We start from the raw sequence: 19327 nt of genomic DNA on the forward strand, positions 1-19327 counted from the left end.
AATAAAGATTTTTAAGTTAACGCATGTGTTCTCAAAGCCTCAGTCTGAATGTTGAGACGCTCTATGTTGATTAATATTCCTTTAATGATTTTCTTTAAAGTGACTGAAGATCTGTGTGCTGCGTTCTTGCAGGGCACTAAATTATGCATGGATTAAGGAAATCTACAATATTTGCTTGGTAAGCTTTGCAGTAAAATAAATGATTCTGGCAAGAATAGGAAAAACAAACGGAGAACAAAAACAAGTAATTGTGATTTTAGAGTTAATAAAAAGAATGCAATTATATAACAAAGGCAGAATTTTTATTTTTGTTTTGTGACATGCACAAACTAGAAATTCTTCAGCACATCGTTCCCTTGTAACCATTTGTGATGTGTAGGCATAAAATGTTAGTGGTTAGCAAACGTATGCAGTGGGATAAACAGAGCGCAGGTAGTACTTAGGCAGACCACAGCGTCTCAGAAAGTGCAAATTAGTGAGGACCGCAGGCGACTACAGCTCAGCAAGCTTGGGCAGAGCAAGATTTTAGGAGGAAGAAGTGAAAGAGAGATAAGAAGACAGGCTCCTCTCAATCAGTAAATGCATGCATGGTGAAAACATGGGCAAAGAGAGAGGTCAGAGAGGCGGGAGTTCTTCGTGGCTGTCAGAGCTTCACCTTCACGACGAAAGCTGATGATCAGTCCCAGGAAAACGCTTTAAAATCAATGAAAGTGGCAAAAGCCATCAAGTAAGGTAATCCTAACCTGCCGTTTTAATGTTTAAAAGGCAACATATGTGCCAGAAAAGAGATGCCCCAGTGGAAAAACCTGCTTTGACCATATGGCTCCCCAGCTGGAATCAAAAGTTCAAAGAGGGAAGTGGTTACATAACCATCGCCATCTGACACCAACAAAAGGTAACTTCACGTTAGCTATCCTGTTGCACTGAGGCCAGGTTCACCTCAAAGGTCAAAGCAGGTTAGAAAGACAGCTGGCTCTACAGTTTGGTCCTGGCGTGGAAATTTATATATATATATATATATATATATATATATATATATATATATATATATATATTTTTTTTTTTTTTTTTTACAACCAAACATGCCATTTAAAGTGTATAAACTGAGGCTGAACGGAGCTCAGCAGGGTTGCAGGAGAAGATGCATATTACAGTGAGACGTTTAGCAGCCACTCCACACGCACCAGTAAAATAAAGACAATACAAAAATTGACTGAAATAAACTGCAGTTTTTAATAAATCGCTATTCAAATCTTACAAAAGGCAGATAAAGCAACAACAGACACTCATTCCCTGTGGCTTCTTAAATAATGCCGTCATTCTGCCACTGTTCAAAAACACTGGCATAAAAGACCAGTTTACTGTCAACCAGCTGTATATAGAGGCCCTTTAGATGGGTGCTTGAGCTGAAACACAGGTTATAAAGGTTTACTGAGTTGAGTGCATAGCCTTAAATCATGCACAAATGTTTGCTAGTGACAAGATAAACACCTTTAACAACCAATGCAGCATTTTTCCACTAAAGTGACAGTAAAAATCGTATGCATAGCTTTACAAGAGGCAACCATTGGCAGAAGTTAATGTAAGGAATCACAAAAATGAATTTGTTTAAAAAAAAGAAAAAAAGCAACATGACAAGAAAAACAGCCTCGCTAACAGACATGTGCTGCTTGTCTAACTTGTTCTTTTTTAATAACTTATTTATGCAAATGAAAAGCAAATAAACAGAGAACCGAACTGGTCGAGAGCTTCAGTGTATTAAATAAGCGACGTGAAGAACATCTTAGCCGAAACATTACATGATATGTACAGAGATGTCCATGTACAGCAAACGAGGCCCAAAAAAGCCTAAATCTGAACACAACTGTGTCCTCTTGATGCTGAGGCTTGTGTCAGAGATGAGGGTTGTGTTAAAGGAGCGATGACTTAATGTAGTGAGTACTACAAAAGCAGGTTTGGTTGAGGAGTAGCAGTTGTAGTTGGTAGTAGTAGTAACACCAGGGAGGTATGGGAGAGAGGAGTGTGAGAAAGCCCGAGGACGTTAAATGTCAAAGGCACTGAGGAAGACAAGACAGGAACAGGAAGCCCCGGACAGGAAGCGCATCATCAGTGAGTCAATAGCTTAAGCCGCGTGATCCAACTGACCAGTAGTGAGCGCTCTGCCGTCGTGCGCTTGGAGACGGGAGCTACCGGAGCCTTTTTCGTGTCTTCCTGGTAGGGGATGGTGGCACTGTTGTGGAGGTCTGAGTTGGAGTAGTAGCGGCTGCCCCGGATGTGGTCCACTCGGATGAGATGCCGTTCCCCTGCAGGCCTGTAGGGTGGAGACACCGAGGGGACCTCCTCAGCAATGGTGGGGATCCTCTCGTTACTCAGGTATCTGTACAGGAGATCCTCACCTAAAGCAAAGACACAATGACAGGTTATTCTAAAGTCTCTAAAAATGCTTTGCAAATCTTTTTTAAATATTTGACTTGTTTTCTTATTGAAATTAACTAAGCAGCAACTTAATGGGCTGAAAAAATAATGATGTGCGATAAAGTGTAGTTCCACTAGTGGCCACTTGAGGCTGCATCCAATTGTGAGTCAATAAATTTAAATGATAAGTTGCACACACCTTTCCTTCCCTGCGCCCAGGGCTTTGCGTAAGGATCAACCACTGACAGACAGGTGTCTGCAGGCATGGACAGCGGCCGGGGCTTACCTGTAGACAAAAGTTTCAGGCTTGTTAATTGTTCTGAAAACACATTTTCTGAGTTTCTGTCAGAGGAATATTTCTAAACCACTGCGATGAGAAAGTACTGACCACGCGAGGGTTTATGCTCCCTCATTCTGGGCTGGACCACCTTTGCTTCGATGGGACAGCCGGCGCTTTGCTTGTCAAAATCGGTGCAGTGTCCTCTGCTCTCCTTGTCCAGGAAGGAGTTAGGTGACTCAGAGCCCTTTGGTCTTTTACTGATGCTGGAGAAGGCGTCTGTTCTCGCCTCTCTGGACGGAGGAACAAATGTTCATTAACTTATCTCCACAGCATGAGGTGGTGGAGGATAAAACAGTCGTAGTGTACGGACGGGTGGGAGCTGAGTGGGCTGAAGACCAGCAGAAGAGAAAGTGCAGCAGGAGGGGGTGCGAGGTAAAGTGATCACGAGCCGGGACCACACTCATTATTCATCAGCTTTAAAGCTCTGAGTTAGGCTGTAGCAAAGGTTGACTGGGGGTGTCTGAATCCCTCACAGCGGGGGGAGCAGGTGGCCTCCAGCCTTCTTGTTTTAGTACTTTACTACTTTTAGAGCTGAAGTTTCCAGTAAATTAATAATCGGTGCACATGAAACAGGATGGCTTACCGCGGCGTGTACGGCATTAGAGGAGGAGGCGGGATGTACAAGTCCAGGATAGCCGGCTTCTCCTTTTTGGTTGATCCATTAGCTGAACTGGAAGGAGACTGGGTTCTAACGAGGGACGAATTATTCTGAAAGAATACAACACAAGCGTGAGTGCCTGATCTAATCTGGAGAATAAAGTCTTCTCATTCCACCTTATCTGACTGCATGTACAGATCAGTTTGTGTTTCTGCTTATTACTGTTTCGGCTAATAGTTTTTTTTCCTCAGCCTTAAATTAAGACTTAATCTGACTTGCTGGCTAACGGGAGGAGTTTCCCAGATGTGGTGAGACATTTAAGTTCCTGTATGTCGGGCCTTCTTGTTTGAGGCATGGAAAGCTTCTGAGTGTAGTCCAAAATAGCCTGAGACACTTACCACAGTTATGTTTCCCCAACATCGTCCTTGAGTGTTACTCTGCTATTCTCATCAGGGAAAAATTACACATCTGCTGATACAGCATTGTAAATGTGATATATGGCAAACTAAACATCCGACTGGGGATCTCGTGAAACACTGCTCTCTGCGCTTCTCCAAATAGCTCAAATAGTACAAATTATATACTATTACAAAACCAGTGTCATTCATTCTCGAGTCACACCGTATGATTTGTCTCTGTTTGGGTCTTCGGAGCCTTGCTATCGCAAATAAACTGAGACGCCTGGCTCTGATGGGCCTGGCTCTGATGGGCCTGGCTCCGATGGGCCTGGCTCCGTGTTAAAAGAAGATGCTGGTGGATGTGTAGACATTGGTCACCTTTGTGCACAGAGCCTCTTTCGTTGATTTGAGGAACTCACTCCTAACTGATATAATCTCATCCTGTCTTCTCCGGCTATAAAAGAGGCTGCGCACACGATGACGTGGTGCCAGAGCTTCAGTCTTGGTATCTACGTTTATGACAGGCTTGCAGCCTCCCCCTCTGTCAGTGGGGACTCACCTAATTTAGCGTAATGTGTTCATTTGATTATGAATCAGCTCACACATTCCCTCACAGGCTCGATATTTATCCCATTTCCCTTTAAGCTTTCTTTAACACAAACAAATGATTGTGTGTCTGTTGTTTGCTTTAAACCATGACGTTGGGCCGTCTAATAAACTAACCATTCTGAAACACTAAAGCTCGGAAGCTTTATCTCATAGACTGAATAACATCTTGGGACTTTGTTTGCCTCTTTTGTTGTGCAAGAAAAGCTGAATGCTATATTCACTTGAGCCAGCAGCACTCTTTCAGGGTGGCCCTGTCTGGACTTGCTGCTTTGGAACCAACTCCCTAAAAAGCTGGTAATTGTTTGACAATGATTAGACGAGACAATGATGAAAGGAAGCGTGCATGCATGTGTGCATGTACCTGAGGTACTGGGGGCTTCCAGCGCATGTTCTTCAGTGGGGCAGGGGTGAAACCTGTTGTGCCCGTGGGCCTCTTCTTCAGGAGTAGAACCACACCTTTAGGGTCCTCCCTCAGTTTAAAAACCAGGTTTTTTAGCTGCCAGCCCACCTGGTTAACAGGAAGCGAATGCACATGATGCTCATGCTTTTGATTAAAGATTTCCAGTATGTATTTAACTTCCCACACAATCTGGGATTCTTACCACAGTCTGATGGTTGACCTGGATCACCTCGTCCCCAGCGTGGATCTTCCTCGTCAGGTCTGCGGGCGACTAAACATAATACATAAACAGCCAAGGTCAAAACCAGATAGACCGCTTTTATTGAACTATTCTCAAAATGCTGTGGAAACTGGGCGGCGCTCTGGTACCACTCGTGGCTGATTTCTGCACCAGATGGACACTCAAAGATCAGAATCGTGAGGAAAAAGCCTCTCAGTGTGTGTGACTATCAGCAGAATTGTTTTTCATGTCACGAAGATGCCAAACGAGATAAACTGGTCATTATAAACGATGATTCAGGTTGTGATTCAGGAGTGGGGACTGGAGGCGTGAGGATCCAACGGTGGCTGTGATGCACGTGTGTTAGTCACTGACTGAGTGTGTAAGTGTGGTGAAAAGGTAAAACTTGTTTGTGTGGAGTGCAGAAAGAAACTATCCCCTTTGCACATGAGCAGCTCTGAACTCCCTCACATGATGTTACTCAGGGTGCCCTCAGAGAGGAGGATGAAGAGGAGGAGGATGAAACTTACAAAAGCTTGTTTAAGAGTACTGGCAGCGAATGAATGAATTTCAGCACTGAAACTGGATAAAATTGGCTCCTGTCCTACTTACATGTTCTGTGGTTCCAGTGATGACATGCAACCCATCATAAGTAGACTTGATGTACATTCCCTGGGTTTAAAAAGAAAAGAAAAATGGTGGATAACAGCGTATTACCAGTTCACACATCGAATACATTCCCAGACAGACAACCCAAGAAGCCGACCACAAGTTCGAGGTTCAAAAAAAAGAGGAAAACAAAAAAATGTTCAAGAATCATTCCTCACCAGACCCTCGCCTGGATTGATGTTGGTCAACTGGACTTCTTCCAAACAAGCCGACTGGCTCATCAGGGGGTCAGAGGTGGTTCTCACGGTCTGATCACAGATGGTGTTCAAAATCTTTGACTGCAGAAGAGAACGCCAAACAAAATGCCTCAGTGGTCAAAATAATAAGCACAAGACTTTAATAAACCTCTCACTGTGATCACAAGTGCTGCACTTAATCATCCAAAGATCAAGTTATTGTGTGTTTTACAGGTTAGAACTGGCAGTTAGGTTACATTCCTCCTATTCATACTATATGCAAAGACCTGTGTGCCTGACATTAACCTCACTACTGTGAGGTTTAATGCTCTGCGAGGGGTCATTAGTGTGCTTTTAAGTGGAGCGACCTCAACGCATAGGACTGAAATCAGTCCTTTAAACACACCTCTTCTATGTTCCTTTCTTGGTTAATGGCAAATACTATAATTTCTCATCATTAGAGGGTTTTATCGTATATACTTTATGTAGAGTTGATCTTGAGGAGTATAAAGGCAAGAAATAAAAATAAATCGGACTCGTGCCAAATAAAGAATAGAAAAAAAAGCTGGTGACAAAGAGGAGCAATGAAAGAAAAGTGAAGAAAAAAGCTTTTAAACAAAGACGTCTGTAATATGAATTTCAAAGAAAGATAGAAAATGGTAGAGGAAGCCCAGTGTTAGCCCACAGAGTCTGGAGAGTGTCAACAACAGGAAACACTGATTGATGGCAGGGCCATAATAGACCCACCTCCTCCTCTGGTCTTCTTGTACACCCGCCTGCTCTATTCACTCAAAAATCTGACCTTGCTGCTGAAAGCAAGTCTGACACAATGCCCAATTAAAAAGACTTAAAGGCCCATTCCCCACAATACTGGAACTTCCAGGTCAGTTCTTTGTTTGCAAAGAGATGCAGAGTACTCACAACTTCCAGGATCCTTTCTTCCATCTCATAAACACTGCAGTCCTGTTGCAGAGAATAGAAACAGGGAAGAGGAAGAAGTTAGTCGATGGCTCGAGAGCGAAAAAGCAAAAGCATGAAGCAGGGTTTGGGTAAATGGGATATAATCAGAATCCTACATATAGAACTGAGAAAAATGAAAAAAGCCACAAATAAACAGCTTTTAGCTTTAAATGACCGCTTTGCTTAAATTATGTGGATGCTTTAATTACATAACACCCTTTGTGGTTCAGTTTACTTATACTGGAATGAAAATACCATAAGAACAGTCATACAGTAACTATGCGCAGATGACATGGTGAGAAACAGTCGGGAAAACATGTCATCGTGCTCAGAAAACCCTCTTCCAAATAGTCTGCTGGCAGAGAGCAAATATTTGGACGCACGGCCGCTTTCTTCGTTGCGACTGGGTGGGCTAGTGGAGGAGGGGAGGTCCTCTGAAGACAAAGCTGTGATCTTTGCAGATTTTATCAGCAGCTCCTTCACCCAGTCAGCCCAGTCAGCTGGGAAACTGTCCACTGGCCCTCTCCAAGTGTCAGCTAGACAGGACACAGCTGTGGCAACAGCCCCACTGACAACTGTGTCGCTGGCGGGGAAAGAAGGGGGGGGGGGGGGGTCAGTCTAGAGTAACCCCCCGAGGGATAGCATCCAACAAATCACAGGTGACATGCTTCTGTCAAAACCACAGAGCACAAAGGTATCAGTGTGAGGCTCGTTCCCCCAGAACGCTCACAAGCTACAAACCTGTGGATGGAAAATAAAGGAAAACTGTTGTGATGTGCACAAAGCCAGCTCTGTTGCTCTTTGTAAATGCATTGTACAGACAGCAAATAGGGGGGTCAGCCATGTTTTTCCATATTTCCATAGCTTGCACATTCCACTGGGATAAAGCGGGGCGTTTGTTTTCAAAACCATTGGCTTGTTTGCACTAACGAGATTTGCGCGACCGTCTGTGGCCGTGAGCGATGGCTTCGCATCAAAGCAGAATGCATGCAGTGCTCCCTAAATATTCCCTTCGATCTGCGTTTTACCGTCTGTTTGAAGGATGAAACTCATTCGGTGAAGGTTCATACATGCGGCTGCCATGTTTCCCTTACTTTGGGGAGGAAAATGAAAAAACAGTATAAACACGAGGTAGGAATAAATGCAATTATAATACATTTCCTGTGACATATATTGGTCCCCAAAAAAATCATGTTTCCAAACAATCTAATTCCAGCCAGGAATATATGGCGGTTTCAGCAAGAATTTAGCTGCTCTTCCATAAACAAACAGCTGCATATTTCTTTTACAGACATGTTTGGATCGCTGCTCTCTTAACTGAGCCAAGAAGGATGAACTAAAAATACATATTTCAACGTTTAGAGGTCGTGAAACAAAACAGCATGTCATTATCAGCTGGCACGACTCCCATCAAGCTTTAACATTTACAGAACTTCTCCATAGTATCAGATTATGAGAAAACGATATCATAGACTTAGACTCCTGGCTTTATTTCTCATTTCTGAGAACTGTTTGTGCTTCCAAAGTAATCCCACATCTTTGTCAGGACCAAAGTAGTCACAATAGACGAGGGCGAGATGAGAAAGAAAGCACTGCGGCTGAGGACAATTCCCTGGGTGTACTGATCCCTGACATTATGGACTTGATCTCACAACCAGTGTGGATCAGATGACTCTCTGGGTGCAGCTCTCTGGGCCTTTGATCAGCCACCAGAGAAGATTTGCATGGTCGGGCAGTGAGGTGGCTGAGAGTGGAGCGCTGGCACGGTGCCGAGCCTGGACTGACTTCACACCTGCAGGAAACCAAGGCCACGGACTGCAGCATGTCACACCTGGGCTTCTCACGTGATGACAACGATGGACTTTATCGTTTGCAGAGAGTTGAACTTCCTTCGTCATCCAGCGGGAAGCGTAAACTAAAGACACGCGGGATTGATGAAAAATGCATACTTTGACAGAGAGTGACCTCCACGCTGACGGGTTAGCCAAGAAGGACGATGCATCCAGTGTTTTATGGCCTTGTCCCATTGTGTGTGCAAACACAGGCTTCATTCAGGCAGAACACATAAAGTGCGATCTCAAAAGCCCCGATTTCTGGGCAAACCTCACGCCGTCCTCCCCCATCATAAAACTAATCACCCTGGCAGACTCCTGTGCAACTCATTTTATTAACCAGTGCTTTCCATGCTAGCCCACTTGCTCTAAAGAAACAAGGAATCCAAACGATTCAGACAAATCGGAAATGAAACGAGGATTTCTCTGAGCCTGTGTGCTTTTTTATAAACTCGATCATGGGATTAGTTGGAAATCGCCCATCCTCATCAGCTGCTGCGAGCTGGCTTAAAACTAGCAAGTCGAACGGCATGTCTCTCCAGCTGCGAGAGGAAGCTAATCTCTCAAGCCTTGCAAGAACCTTTCAGCACCTATCAGAAGTTTATTCTCCACCATAACCTCTCCACTTCACATGGCAGTGTGAGAAATGGATACCCCCACTCCTCCTGGATGACCATGACCGATACACCCACAGTAAATCACCAGAGGCGCTGAAATCCCAGACTCTGGCGAGGAAATAGGCACTCTGGGAAAGGAATTTATTTTGATGCAATAACCCTCTGAAAAAAATGACACCTGCACTCTCAGGAGCCACTTTTGCTGGCAGCGTAAAATGAGTTTCTTATCGGGATAACCCTTGAGGGATAAAAGACAAGCGGATGAATTGATAGGAAAGAAAACCCAGTCAAATAAAGTCTTCCCCATATGCATGAGCAACCACTACTGGTTTCATGAAACTGGCAGAAGCAGGAATAACTATACTGATGCAATTCAAGAGCAACCCTCTGCAGAAATATAAAAGGGTGGTTGCCGGTGCTCTGCGCTATCTGTTAGCCATCTTTCCAGCAGTCTGAAGGACCACCTCCTCAATCCTTCCACTAAACCTACACACAGGAAATGCTTCCAGACGGTTTGGTCTCCCACTGGGAGCATCTTGGAGAAGCAAAAACAGGAACCACATGGCCCGAAGGAGTACAGCAGCCCGGGGAATGTTGGCAGCCACCTCTAAAAGAGCGCTAGTGGGTTTTATGAAACTGGAAGCACAAAAGCAACATTTACCATTAAACGTCCCCACACCGAGGGGGTCTCCTCATTAGCCAGCACGTGGAGGAAAAGATCCCAAGAAAAACAGCAGCATTTGCAATAATGTGCTCAGACTGCTGGCTTCAGGCTCATGTCATGGCTGCCAGACCACATTTCCCATAACACTCTTCTCCTACACATCTGTGCCCCTGAGCTGGTATGTGCTCAGTGGAAAAAAGCTATTGTGTGTGTGTGTGTTTCTGCTGAACTAACTAGCATGCAGACCTGCTGAACTGTGGTGGTGAGCTCCAGGCACAGCTGAATGATCTTGTTCTTGGTGGCTGTGAAGTCACTGATCCCTGTAAGAGGCGTCCTGCGAGCAGACAAAGGAGGAAAGAGAGAACATTGGAAACAAGCGATGGACTGCAGAGATGAGCTCAAGTTTATTGTACTCGCTCAGATTGCTGTGTTTGGCCACCGACAGGCTTGTTACTCGTTTCTCAAGTATGCAACCATTCTGGTGCCAGCTTGTACTTTTCTGTCTTTTTCTCACCTCACTCTATCTGAAACATGTGCTTCAAAAACCAGTTTGTAGTCCTTGGAATATGTCTGACTATATTACAAATCTTGAAACAAATAGCACTTACTGGCCAGTAGCACAAAAAAATAAGGATTACTTTATTTGTGTGCCAGAAATACGTCTCTATATATTTTATTGTTAATAAACAAGAAACTTGATGCAAAATCATTAAACTGCCGTCTGACCAGAAACAGATCTAATACCAAATGTGCAAAGACTTGTTTGCTGAGCTAATGTGCTGTACAAATACATTATTATTAGAGTCAGAGAAGCCTAATGACCTACAAACCTGAACCATAAATTTTCTTTGGCTCTGCTTGCACTTCAGCATCACAACAACCATTTAAACAATGACATCAATGCACCACTTTAGCCAAGCCTGTCATAAAAAGGAGAAGCTTAATTTGAGCCAGCTAACACTTAATCCTGGCAACCTGCTTAATATGCTCGGCTTTTATGGCGTAATGTGTTTTGGAGCAGGTCAACAGGAGCGCACAGGACACTCTGCCAGCTGGATATAACGATAAGCTGACATGCAAAAGGTCTTTATAATGCTGAAAACGAACTCTTATGTCTGATCATAAACAGACTCGTTTTTTGAATATCAAATTGCATCTTTATTTCAAACTAGTGTGATCGAACGTGACACTTCCGCCTCTCATTAAGGCCGTGACAAAGTGTTACCTGTCGAGCCACGCCAGGAGGCTCTTTGCAGCACCGATCAGCTCCACCACGGAGGTAAGAAAATCGTTAGGTGGCTTTCGCGAGGCGCTTCCATCGTAGGCGGGGCTTTTCCTGCGGTCGGCCGTGGCCATGTGCAGACTGTTGGTGGCAGCTCTCATCCTCACTACCAGATTCTTCAAGTTATCTGACTCCACTCCGTAGTTCTGAAACAGCAAATTAAACATAACAGAACGGTTTAAGAGCACACTCATCATCAATCCTTCTACATAGTCTACCTGCGAGGCTTATGGTCCCACCCTGTCAAAACAAGTTGTGTCCCGTCCACTGAAAGGCTGTAATCATTGATTTGACAGATATGCTTTGAGTTCACTTGTCTGTGAACATCGTGAACAAGACATCACTCCCACCCAGCTCTAGATTTGTTCTGGGGTGTGAGTACTTGTGCCATCACCTGATTCTTATCAAGCGGTGTGAAGTTTTCATTCCTAAGTCTAAGCTGTTTCCTGCATACATTCCTCTTATTTAGAAGAGGAATGTATGCCGGTCTCAAAGATCAGGGAGTACACTATAAACCAGCTGTGAAGTGAGCTGCTGCAGGAAACCTGGGCAGCAACAGAATTCACCTTTTATCAGAGTCGGCAGTGTTTAAACTTTTGCATTCTTGCAGCTGAGAAATTGGAATAATGTGTTTTTTCCATATGTACGCAGTGGAAGGGCAGCCTGGCTCTTGTCCTGGTAAATATCAGCTTACAGGATGTTGCATCGCTGCCAGCAAACGCTGCACTCTGAGTGACATGCCAGGAGCTAAATATGCTTTGCAAGGAGTAACACGGCACGTGTTTGGCAACCAACAAACGAGATCTGCAAGTGGTTAGCGTCTCCTTTTATTCCACCGCCCCTCGCCAACATGGGCTCAAAAACATATATTTGACCAGTTTTAGTCTCCGGGGACACACTGGAATAATCAGACTAGTCAAACAGTAGCTGAAGGCAGCATTATTCACGCCACACTTGGCATGAAATGGTTTGTTGAAACACCATTAAGGAAATGCAAACATGATCAAGGAATATGTGAAAAAAAGAGAGAAAAGTCACTTGGTGGTTTTATTCTCATTCGGTGTAACTTTAGCACCAAGGCAGCGTGGCTTTTTCATTAGCAGGCTAATCACACCGTCGCAGCGGCTCTGACTGGCCCACAGATGTCCGCTGAGCTAAAAACCACGTCTGAGCAAAATCTGCGTTTTCACTCAACCCATTTTTCATCCTCACAACATTTCAAGTCAAATTTACATTCTTGCAGTGTCCTTTTTCACCACACCAAGCTAAACAAAAACCAAGATGGCAGATTTTATTTTTGAAGTAAGGCCTTTCTGGGGCTCTTTGAAGACGTTATTCGCTGACTTTAGGCTCCTCAGGAGAAATCAAGAACGGTTATCACAACACGGTGCTTCCTCCCCTCAGACTTGACTATAAAGGACATATCTTTAAGCAATAGTACAAACATTTGCAGCAGGCCCATGATGAAGCCGTGTTCAATGGCTGCAGCTAATGCTTATGTGATGATAGAAGTGTTGACTTTCAGCACCGACTCTGCAGAAAGCATCAAGGCTCGTGAGAAGACCAGTAAAATGAATTGATGTGTTCTTTCTTTGTCTCTAGACAGCAGTTTGGTCTTGATCTCCTTTGCACGGATGGAGGACGAGTACGAATGCTTCCTAAAGGTTTGCAGCGCTGTATGTTAGCTCATCTTTCATCATGATTTAAGTTTGTAACTATTAACGAGACAAAGATGTGCACACATGCATAAACATTTAAAAAGCGAGAGCAAAGCCTTGCAGCAAAGGGCCTCTACGTCAACAGGAAGTGTCTGACCTCCCAGTAAATTTAAAAAAAAAAAAAAAAAAGGGGAGAAAGTGTGAGAGTGTGTGGGGGTTTCGGGTGCTGCTGGGCTGCGTTCCTGTGAGTAGCAGTGACCTTGAGTAAAAGCTAATTGAATCGGGGGCCTCACTTCCTCCCATGAGCCCAGTGGAAGGTTGAGGCCCGCTTCTTAATAGGGAAACCCCAAACGGACAAAAAACATTATACTTCAAGGCTTCAATCAGGGGTGAAAGGTTAAGGACAGTGCACCAACTACCAAAGCACAAACTGGCAGCATGTTTTACCGTAAATCTTAGAGCAAAAGCACTTGAGATTCCACTTTGTCAATGCAAAAGATTCCAGGGATGAATCCAAATCTGGGCCTGGTTACTGGGATAGTGCAACACATGGTGCAAATTTTATGATAAATAAATCCAATAAAAAAAACCCCAATGAATACGTGCTGAATGCTTCCATCTGTTCAGTGCGGTGACTACAGGTAGAGCACTGATAGGAGGCAGGAGCTTATCGTGCATTGATGGAAAAACTGTCAAAAACTGTGTCAAAGGGAAGAGATTAACATATTTTGCATATCACTCACAATTAAACTGATAAATAGACAGGTAGGACATGAGATTAGATACTTCAGCGTCCTTCCTGTAGATTGTGTATATTAATAGCTCAGTTCATGTGACTCTATTCCAATGCAAAGAAGCTAAGGAACGATAATAAGATCCAAGCTAAGCGCACGTACACTTGCTTTATTAAGAATGCACGAGAACTCAAATGTGGCTTTTGTGCGCTAAGAAAAAAAAAAAAAAAAAAGTAAAAGTAGCTCCAAATCTATTCTACCCACAATTTTCCATTCCGCCTCATGCAGTAGAAGATTTAACATTTAAATAGCTTTGAGCAAAAATAACCATGCCACAAATGATTAATGTAAAGTGTTTTAAGAGCGCACAGAAATGCTGACACTGATCAAAACGCGGGGACCACAAGCTTGGACTTTTATGGCACAGGAAGTGATAAAACTCCAAATCGATCCCATCTGCTGGAGAACCTGTTTCTCTTTCAGCTGGAGCGCGGAAGGTTTCATCACTCTTTACTCGCCTGCAGGTCTCAGGCAGACACATTTTAGCTGGAAGCTGTTCTGGGATCTGTGGTGATGGACAGCAGATCAGCGTGACTCAAAGTGAGCAAGAGGAGCCAAACATGGGATTTTGATACTGAACCGGGAGAGATTCAGCATGGAATTAGGAGTGAAGATGATTGCAGGAGTAAGCACGAAACCAACTTTTCATTTCCTTTGAGACTGATGAACAAACAGCTTAAGTACATATGTATTTGGTGCACATATAGCGAGAAAGGAGGAGGAGCTTCTTATTTTATCTGTCAAACACATCTAACTGCCACTGCTAGCTACATGTTGCCCATTAGGATCAGCTTCTGTTATCTCCCACATCTACAAACTGCCACACAGCTGTGACACCTGTGACCTGCTCTTCTCCAGTGTCCTCAGGCTGCTTCATGTGTCGCGATGCGTCCACACCCTGCTGAGATGTGTGGGAAACGATGAGCTCTTCTGCATCGCTAGTTCCTTTAGCTGCCAGACCAGAAACTACCAGTTGAGTTTTTAGTGAATGAGAGCGAGGGGGGAGGGTCAGGGACCAACAGAGCCTTCCTGAGGTACAGCCTATAAAATCCTCACATAGATTCAACCAGAAACAGATCTACTGACCAGAGCGCATAGCAGGTCGACAGCCTCCAGCACCAGCTCCTGGTGGCCAATCCTGGCAACGCCGAGCTCTTCCAGGTCCTGATGTGTGATCTTCAGCAGCTGCTCGCCACTGATCTTCTCCCGCTCAAAGTTGCTAACGTACTGCTGCAAGCTGTCATCCAAACCTACAACACACACAAGAAGGAAAAGGGAAAAAAAAAAAAACAGCAAATGAGGATAATCTTACCAAAGTATGTTGATGTCATTCACAAACCTTTTTGTCACCATGCAAAACAAAACCACAAAAATCAGGTGATGTCAGGTTTTTTAGCACGTTCCAAGTGTGCGTGTGCACTGTCCAGATAAGGAGCAGGTGGGATGGCTATCTTTGCTAGATAAACAAACCATAAACAGAGTAACGGTTGAGAGCGCTCAGTCTGTTAGACTGGTTAAACAATGGGTGGCTGTATTTGTGTGTATGCATGTTAGGTCTATGTGGGTGTGGGTGTTTGCAATAAGTGCGTCCGCATCATGGGTGTCCCCTTGCTTCTATTCCAAACTCCACTAACAAATGACTTGGACTGTGACACCAACTGCTACAGTCACTGAACTTACAAGGATGCAGCTCACACAGCCTCCTCTCACACTGCATATGATTTCAAAGCTGTGCATTATAATAAACAAATGCACAAAACATGCCCTCCCTATGCATGCAATGCACCCCTCAGGGGACCAGAAAGTAAAGTTCAAACAACAGAGGAGAAAATGAGCCTTTGTGTATTTTGTGAGTGTGTGTAGCTGTGGGTGTGGAAGTAAACGCCATCGCCTCTCGCCATCAAAGAGCGTACACAGAGGCGGCAGCTGCAGCTACATGGCCCTGCGCCCCGATTCCCTCTGAAAGACCCGTCAGCTGCAAGACTCTCCCACTCTTTCAGACCTCAGCACATGCACGAAGCACAACTGACATTACTTAGCGTGGTGCATGATTAGGTGATATATTTTAAGTGGGGCATCCAAGTTCAAAAGCGACTTGACAATTTTAGCCTGGCCACGTGCGACATCTGCAGATGGGTCCTTATCAAACGTAGAGGTATGAGTGAAGTCCTGTGGGTTTATTCTGTGGTTGCTTTTGTCTTTAAATGGCACCTCATATGTTTATGTCCCTGTGGGGCTCAGTTCGTGCACCTGTTGCCGAGAGTTTGCATAAAGCAAAGACAAAGGTGTGCATGTGACAGTCACTCCTGACCAAACAATACTGAATTGCATGCAAATACTTGTAGCATGCATTCTGCATTAAAACGCATTAAAGCATGAATACAAGCACAACAGTTTAAAAAAGACATAAAACATATTTTCAGAGTTATGGACTCAGACTGAAATTAAACCATTTTGGTGTTGTGGGCAGGGCTCAGTTTAAAAAGTTCCAGCCACCAATCAGACGACTGTCGTCAGGTGACTCAGCGAGCTCTGCAGCCACAGAGTTCCCATGAGCTAAATACTGTCAGGAGACCTCAGGACATTTTTATAATCACTTCTCATGATGTTTTTTTTTAAAGTTATGTCAAACTCTTTAACACCTGTTGCATGTTTCATGGTAGCATTCGACTTTAGAGCGAATCTTTCTGTTCACATGCCTATAAAAGAGCACCTTTCAGACACATTAAAACCTCATTATGGTATCAAAGTTCCCTCTGACAGCAATTTTAATCCTTCAGAAAATATAATCCATGTGTGAGAGCTCAAGTCGTCTCCACTGAATCACAGAGAAAATCCATCACGACTCGTTAACCATTAGCCTCCATACAAGTCAGGTCCAGTTAGGCTCATTACATTTTTCTCATTCCTCGGCATGCTAATCTTAGGCAAGACTTTCAGAGAATTTTTAGGCTTAACCCTCGACTGGCCGGTGTTCTGCGAGGGAATCCACTTCGCATTGTAGGAAAGGGGGTGAGCACTGGCCTGAGCCCACACTGACATGAACACAAGCCAAGCACAAACACAGGGCCAGTCACTTAATGCGATTAGATGAAAACAAAGTCGTGGGTCTGGACGGGGCAAAGTCTCCCTTTCCTGCTGTGTTAAAAAGGCATTTCCTGTGGAATGGTGCCACCGTCCTTCCACCAACAAGGGAAAGTTGTGGTTTAGGCTACAAAAAGAGTTGAAGGGGCTCCAATTGCAGGATCTTAACTGTTTGAAAAACACAGAGTAGATATCAGAAAACACTCTGGAATTAATTGATTGACTAACTGATGAGGGGCTATCCTCTCCTTTAGCTTGTTTTCACTTTCATTCTTTGGCAAGAATTTTCCTAGAAGTTAGAGCTGTAGGCATTAGGAAAATCACTCCGTGATGTTCTGGCTTAGGTTTAAAATGTTTTTATTTGTGCTAAATACAGAAAGGGGACATTTCCCCCCTCTGACACTTAAAAAATAAAAACAGTGAGGCTTATAAAACATTTATTGTGCCTCAATCAATGGCTGTTAGGGCGTGTGTATGTGTGTGCGAGACTATCAATTTTCATTAAAGGGCAGAGAAACCAGTAAAAGAGCTAGAGTGTCACGTTATTGTGAATTGAGTAAAGGGGGAAGCAGAGGGGAGGAGTGTGTGAATGCTTTTGAAAAGCCTGCACAGGATGAAATGCTGTGGAGGTTTATGGACTCTGAGAACCGCTTGGCAAATGTCCTCAAACCAGAGCGAGTGCATGTAAACCGGGAAGCAAAGCACCAAAACACCAGACAATCACTTACCTCCTTCTATTTACATCATCAAAAAGTCTAAATTACTGTGTGCATTTTGACAGCTGGTTCGTGCTTCATCATTCTTTAGCTCAAAGTTGTCCAGTGTGAGATGTGACAATCTGCTGTTTTCCACTTCATATCAGTGTAAATGCATTTTGCAGGCTAACTTAGCATTCTGAATACTTTAGCTTAAGCTGTGAAATAATAAATCTCACTTTTCTAAAAGTAAACTGAGTTTGCTTGTCAAAGTTCTCACATTTCAAAATCTGAACCAAAATCTCGCAGCACTAAGAACTCCTTCATCCTGAGTCTGCAAATAAGTGCTTCATTCCCAGCCCACAGAGGCTCGATCATCCAGGTAAGGAAATCCCAAAAAGTTGATTCTGTTCATCCGGGAACAATCAGAGAGAAGGTGTGAGAGTACCAGTGTCACAAAGAGTTTAAAAAGGAAGAATGGAGAAGACAGACTGTAATCACTGACAGTGCAGAAGATGACTGACAAATGCCAGGGTTAGAGGTTAGAGGTTAGGGGATCTGGCTGTGCCTAATGTGGCACCTGCTGTTCAATGTGGGGTCTCACCACCACACACTGTTTCGGTAAACAGTGATTATGTGCCAAACAGGTTAGCAGCAAAGGTTTAGCAGTACAATGGATAAACCTTCAGGACAGCAGGACAAGAGCTGGACAATCTGGACAACATAAATGGAACTAGACCCGCCTAGTGGCCTTTAAGCTCTGCAGCCTACTTAAAGCCTGTGTAAGCACACAGTTCTGGCAATATAAACAGAGCACATCCTTTTGCAAAAGGTTAGTTTATTCTTATCCTAATCTCAACAATTGGCTGTTTTTTTGTCTAAAGCACAAAAGAGCCCAGGACTCTGTATTTGTGATGAACAACATTAAACAACAGCAAACAGGATTGAACAGGATTTCTGAAACAAGTTCACATCTTTGTCCCAAGGAAAAAAAAAAACAGATCAGTTCAGATCCATAATGCTCTTCAGTGCAGCTTTTGGTTGCCAACTTTTCGTTCTCAGGGGTTTGATTACATTAGTAAAAGAGCACGCAGTCTTTCTCCCCCAACAGAAAGAAACAAACAATCTCCCTCCCCCATCTTTCAACCCCTCCCTGTGCTCCCAGTGGGAGCACTTGCCACCATGTAACACACACACACACACACACACACACACACACACACACACACACACACACACACACACACACACACACACACACACACACACACACACACACACACACACCAGTATCCCCACAGGGGTGGCCACTGGGAAAGCTACTGGGTGTAGAATAGCTAAGCCACTGTAACTCCGCTGTCTTTATTTGTCAGCCGGGCCTCTGAACCTGTGGGGAACGGTCAGGAATTTGATTCATTGTTCTCTGCAGAGCAGCTCCATTGTGGGAACTTGCAGCGCTTTGGCACAATGGTCTCTGGCAGGACCAGGCCGTGCAGTAATTAAAAAGAAAGAAAAAGCTCCTCTCGACTACACAGCTAAGCTATCCTGTAATGCATGACTTCACAGGACAACAACAAAGCCTGTACACACACTGGGAGCTGGGGATAGAAGTTACACAATGATCTCCGTCTCTATTGCGCCTGTTGTCTCTTCTTCTGCAGACAGTACAAAATGTTAATATTAATATAAATAATAATATTAATCTGAATATATATTAGATGCACGTTTTCCTTCAGTGCTACAACCTCACAGGCTAATTCATTCCTGGGATTTCCTATCTTCTGATAGCATGGATTATACAAGCCGGTATAATCCATGCTTTAATCTTATCATCACTTCCTCCAGCTAACAGAGTGTTTCACTTTATGTACCCTAATCTTAAAGACAGACAACTACAAACTGGCAGCTACATGTCC

General features: G+C 43.9%; 1 protein-coding gene across 1 annotated transcript in view; it reads right to left on the minus strand.

The window, feature by feature from the left end:
• Window positions 1-1209: 1209 nt before the first annotated feature.
• Window positions 1210-19327, minus strand: part of cnksr3 (cnksr family member 3) — a 28204-nt gene continuing 10086 nt past the window's right edge. Inside the window, exons 2-13 of the mRNA XM_026151633.1 lie at window positions 14719-14882; window positions 11124-11326; window positions 10145-10232; window positions 6747-6788; window positions 5808-5927; window positions 5593-5652; window positions 4963-5031; window positions 4722-4868; window positions 3339-3463; window positions 2804-2985; window positions 2615-2701; window positions 1210-2396 (exon numbers count right to left, since the gene is read on the minus strand). Of these exons, the coding sequence (XP_026007418.1) occupies window positions 2107-2396; window positions 2615-2701; window positions 2804-2985; window positions 3339-3463; window positions 4722-4868; window positions 4963-5031; window positions 5593-5652; window positions 5808-5927; window positions 6747-6788; window positions 10145-10232; window positions 11124-11326; window positions 14719-14882 (1577 nt within the window). The 3' untranslated portion in view covers window positions 1210-2106. The remainder of the gene's footprint in view (window positions 2397-2614; window positions 2702-2803; window positions 2986-3338; window positions 3464-4721; window positions 4869-4962; window positions 5032-5592; window positions 5653-5807; window positions 5928-6746; window positions 6789-10144; window positions 10233-11123; window positions 11327-14718; window positions 14883-19327) is intronic.

The sequence above is a fragment of the Astatotilapia calliptera genome, chromosome 19, assembly GCF_900246225.1.
Source record: "Astatotilapia calliptera chromosome 19, fAstCal1.2, whole genome shotgun sequence".
NCBI lineage: Eukaryota > Metazoa > Chordata > Actinopteri > Cichliformes > Cichlidae > Astatotilapia > Astatotilapia calliptera.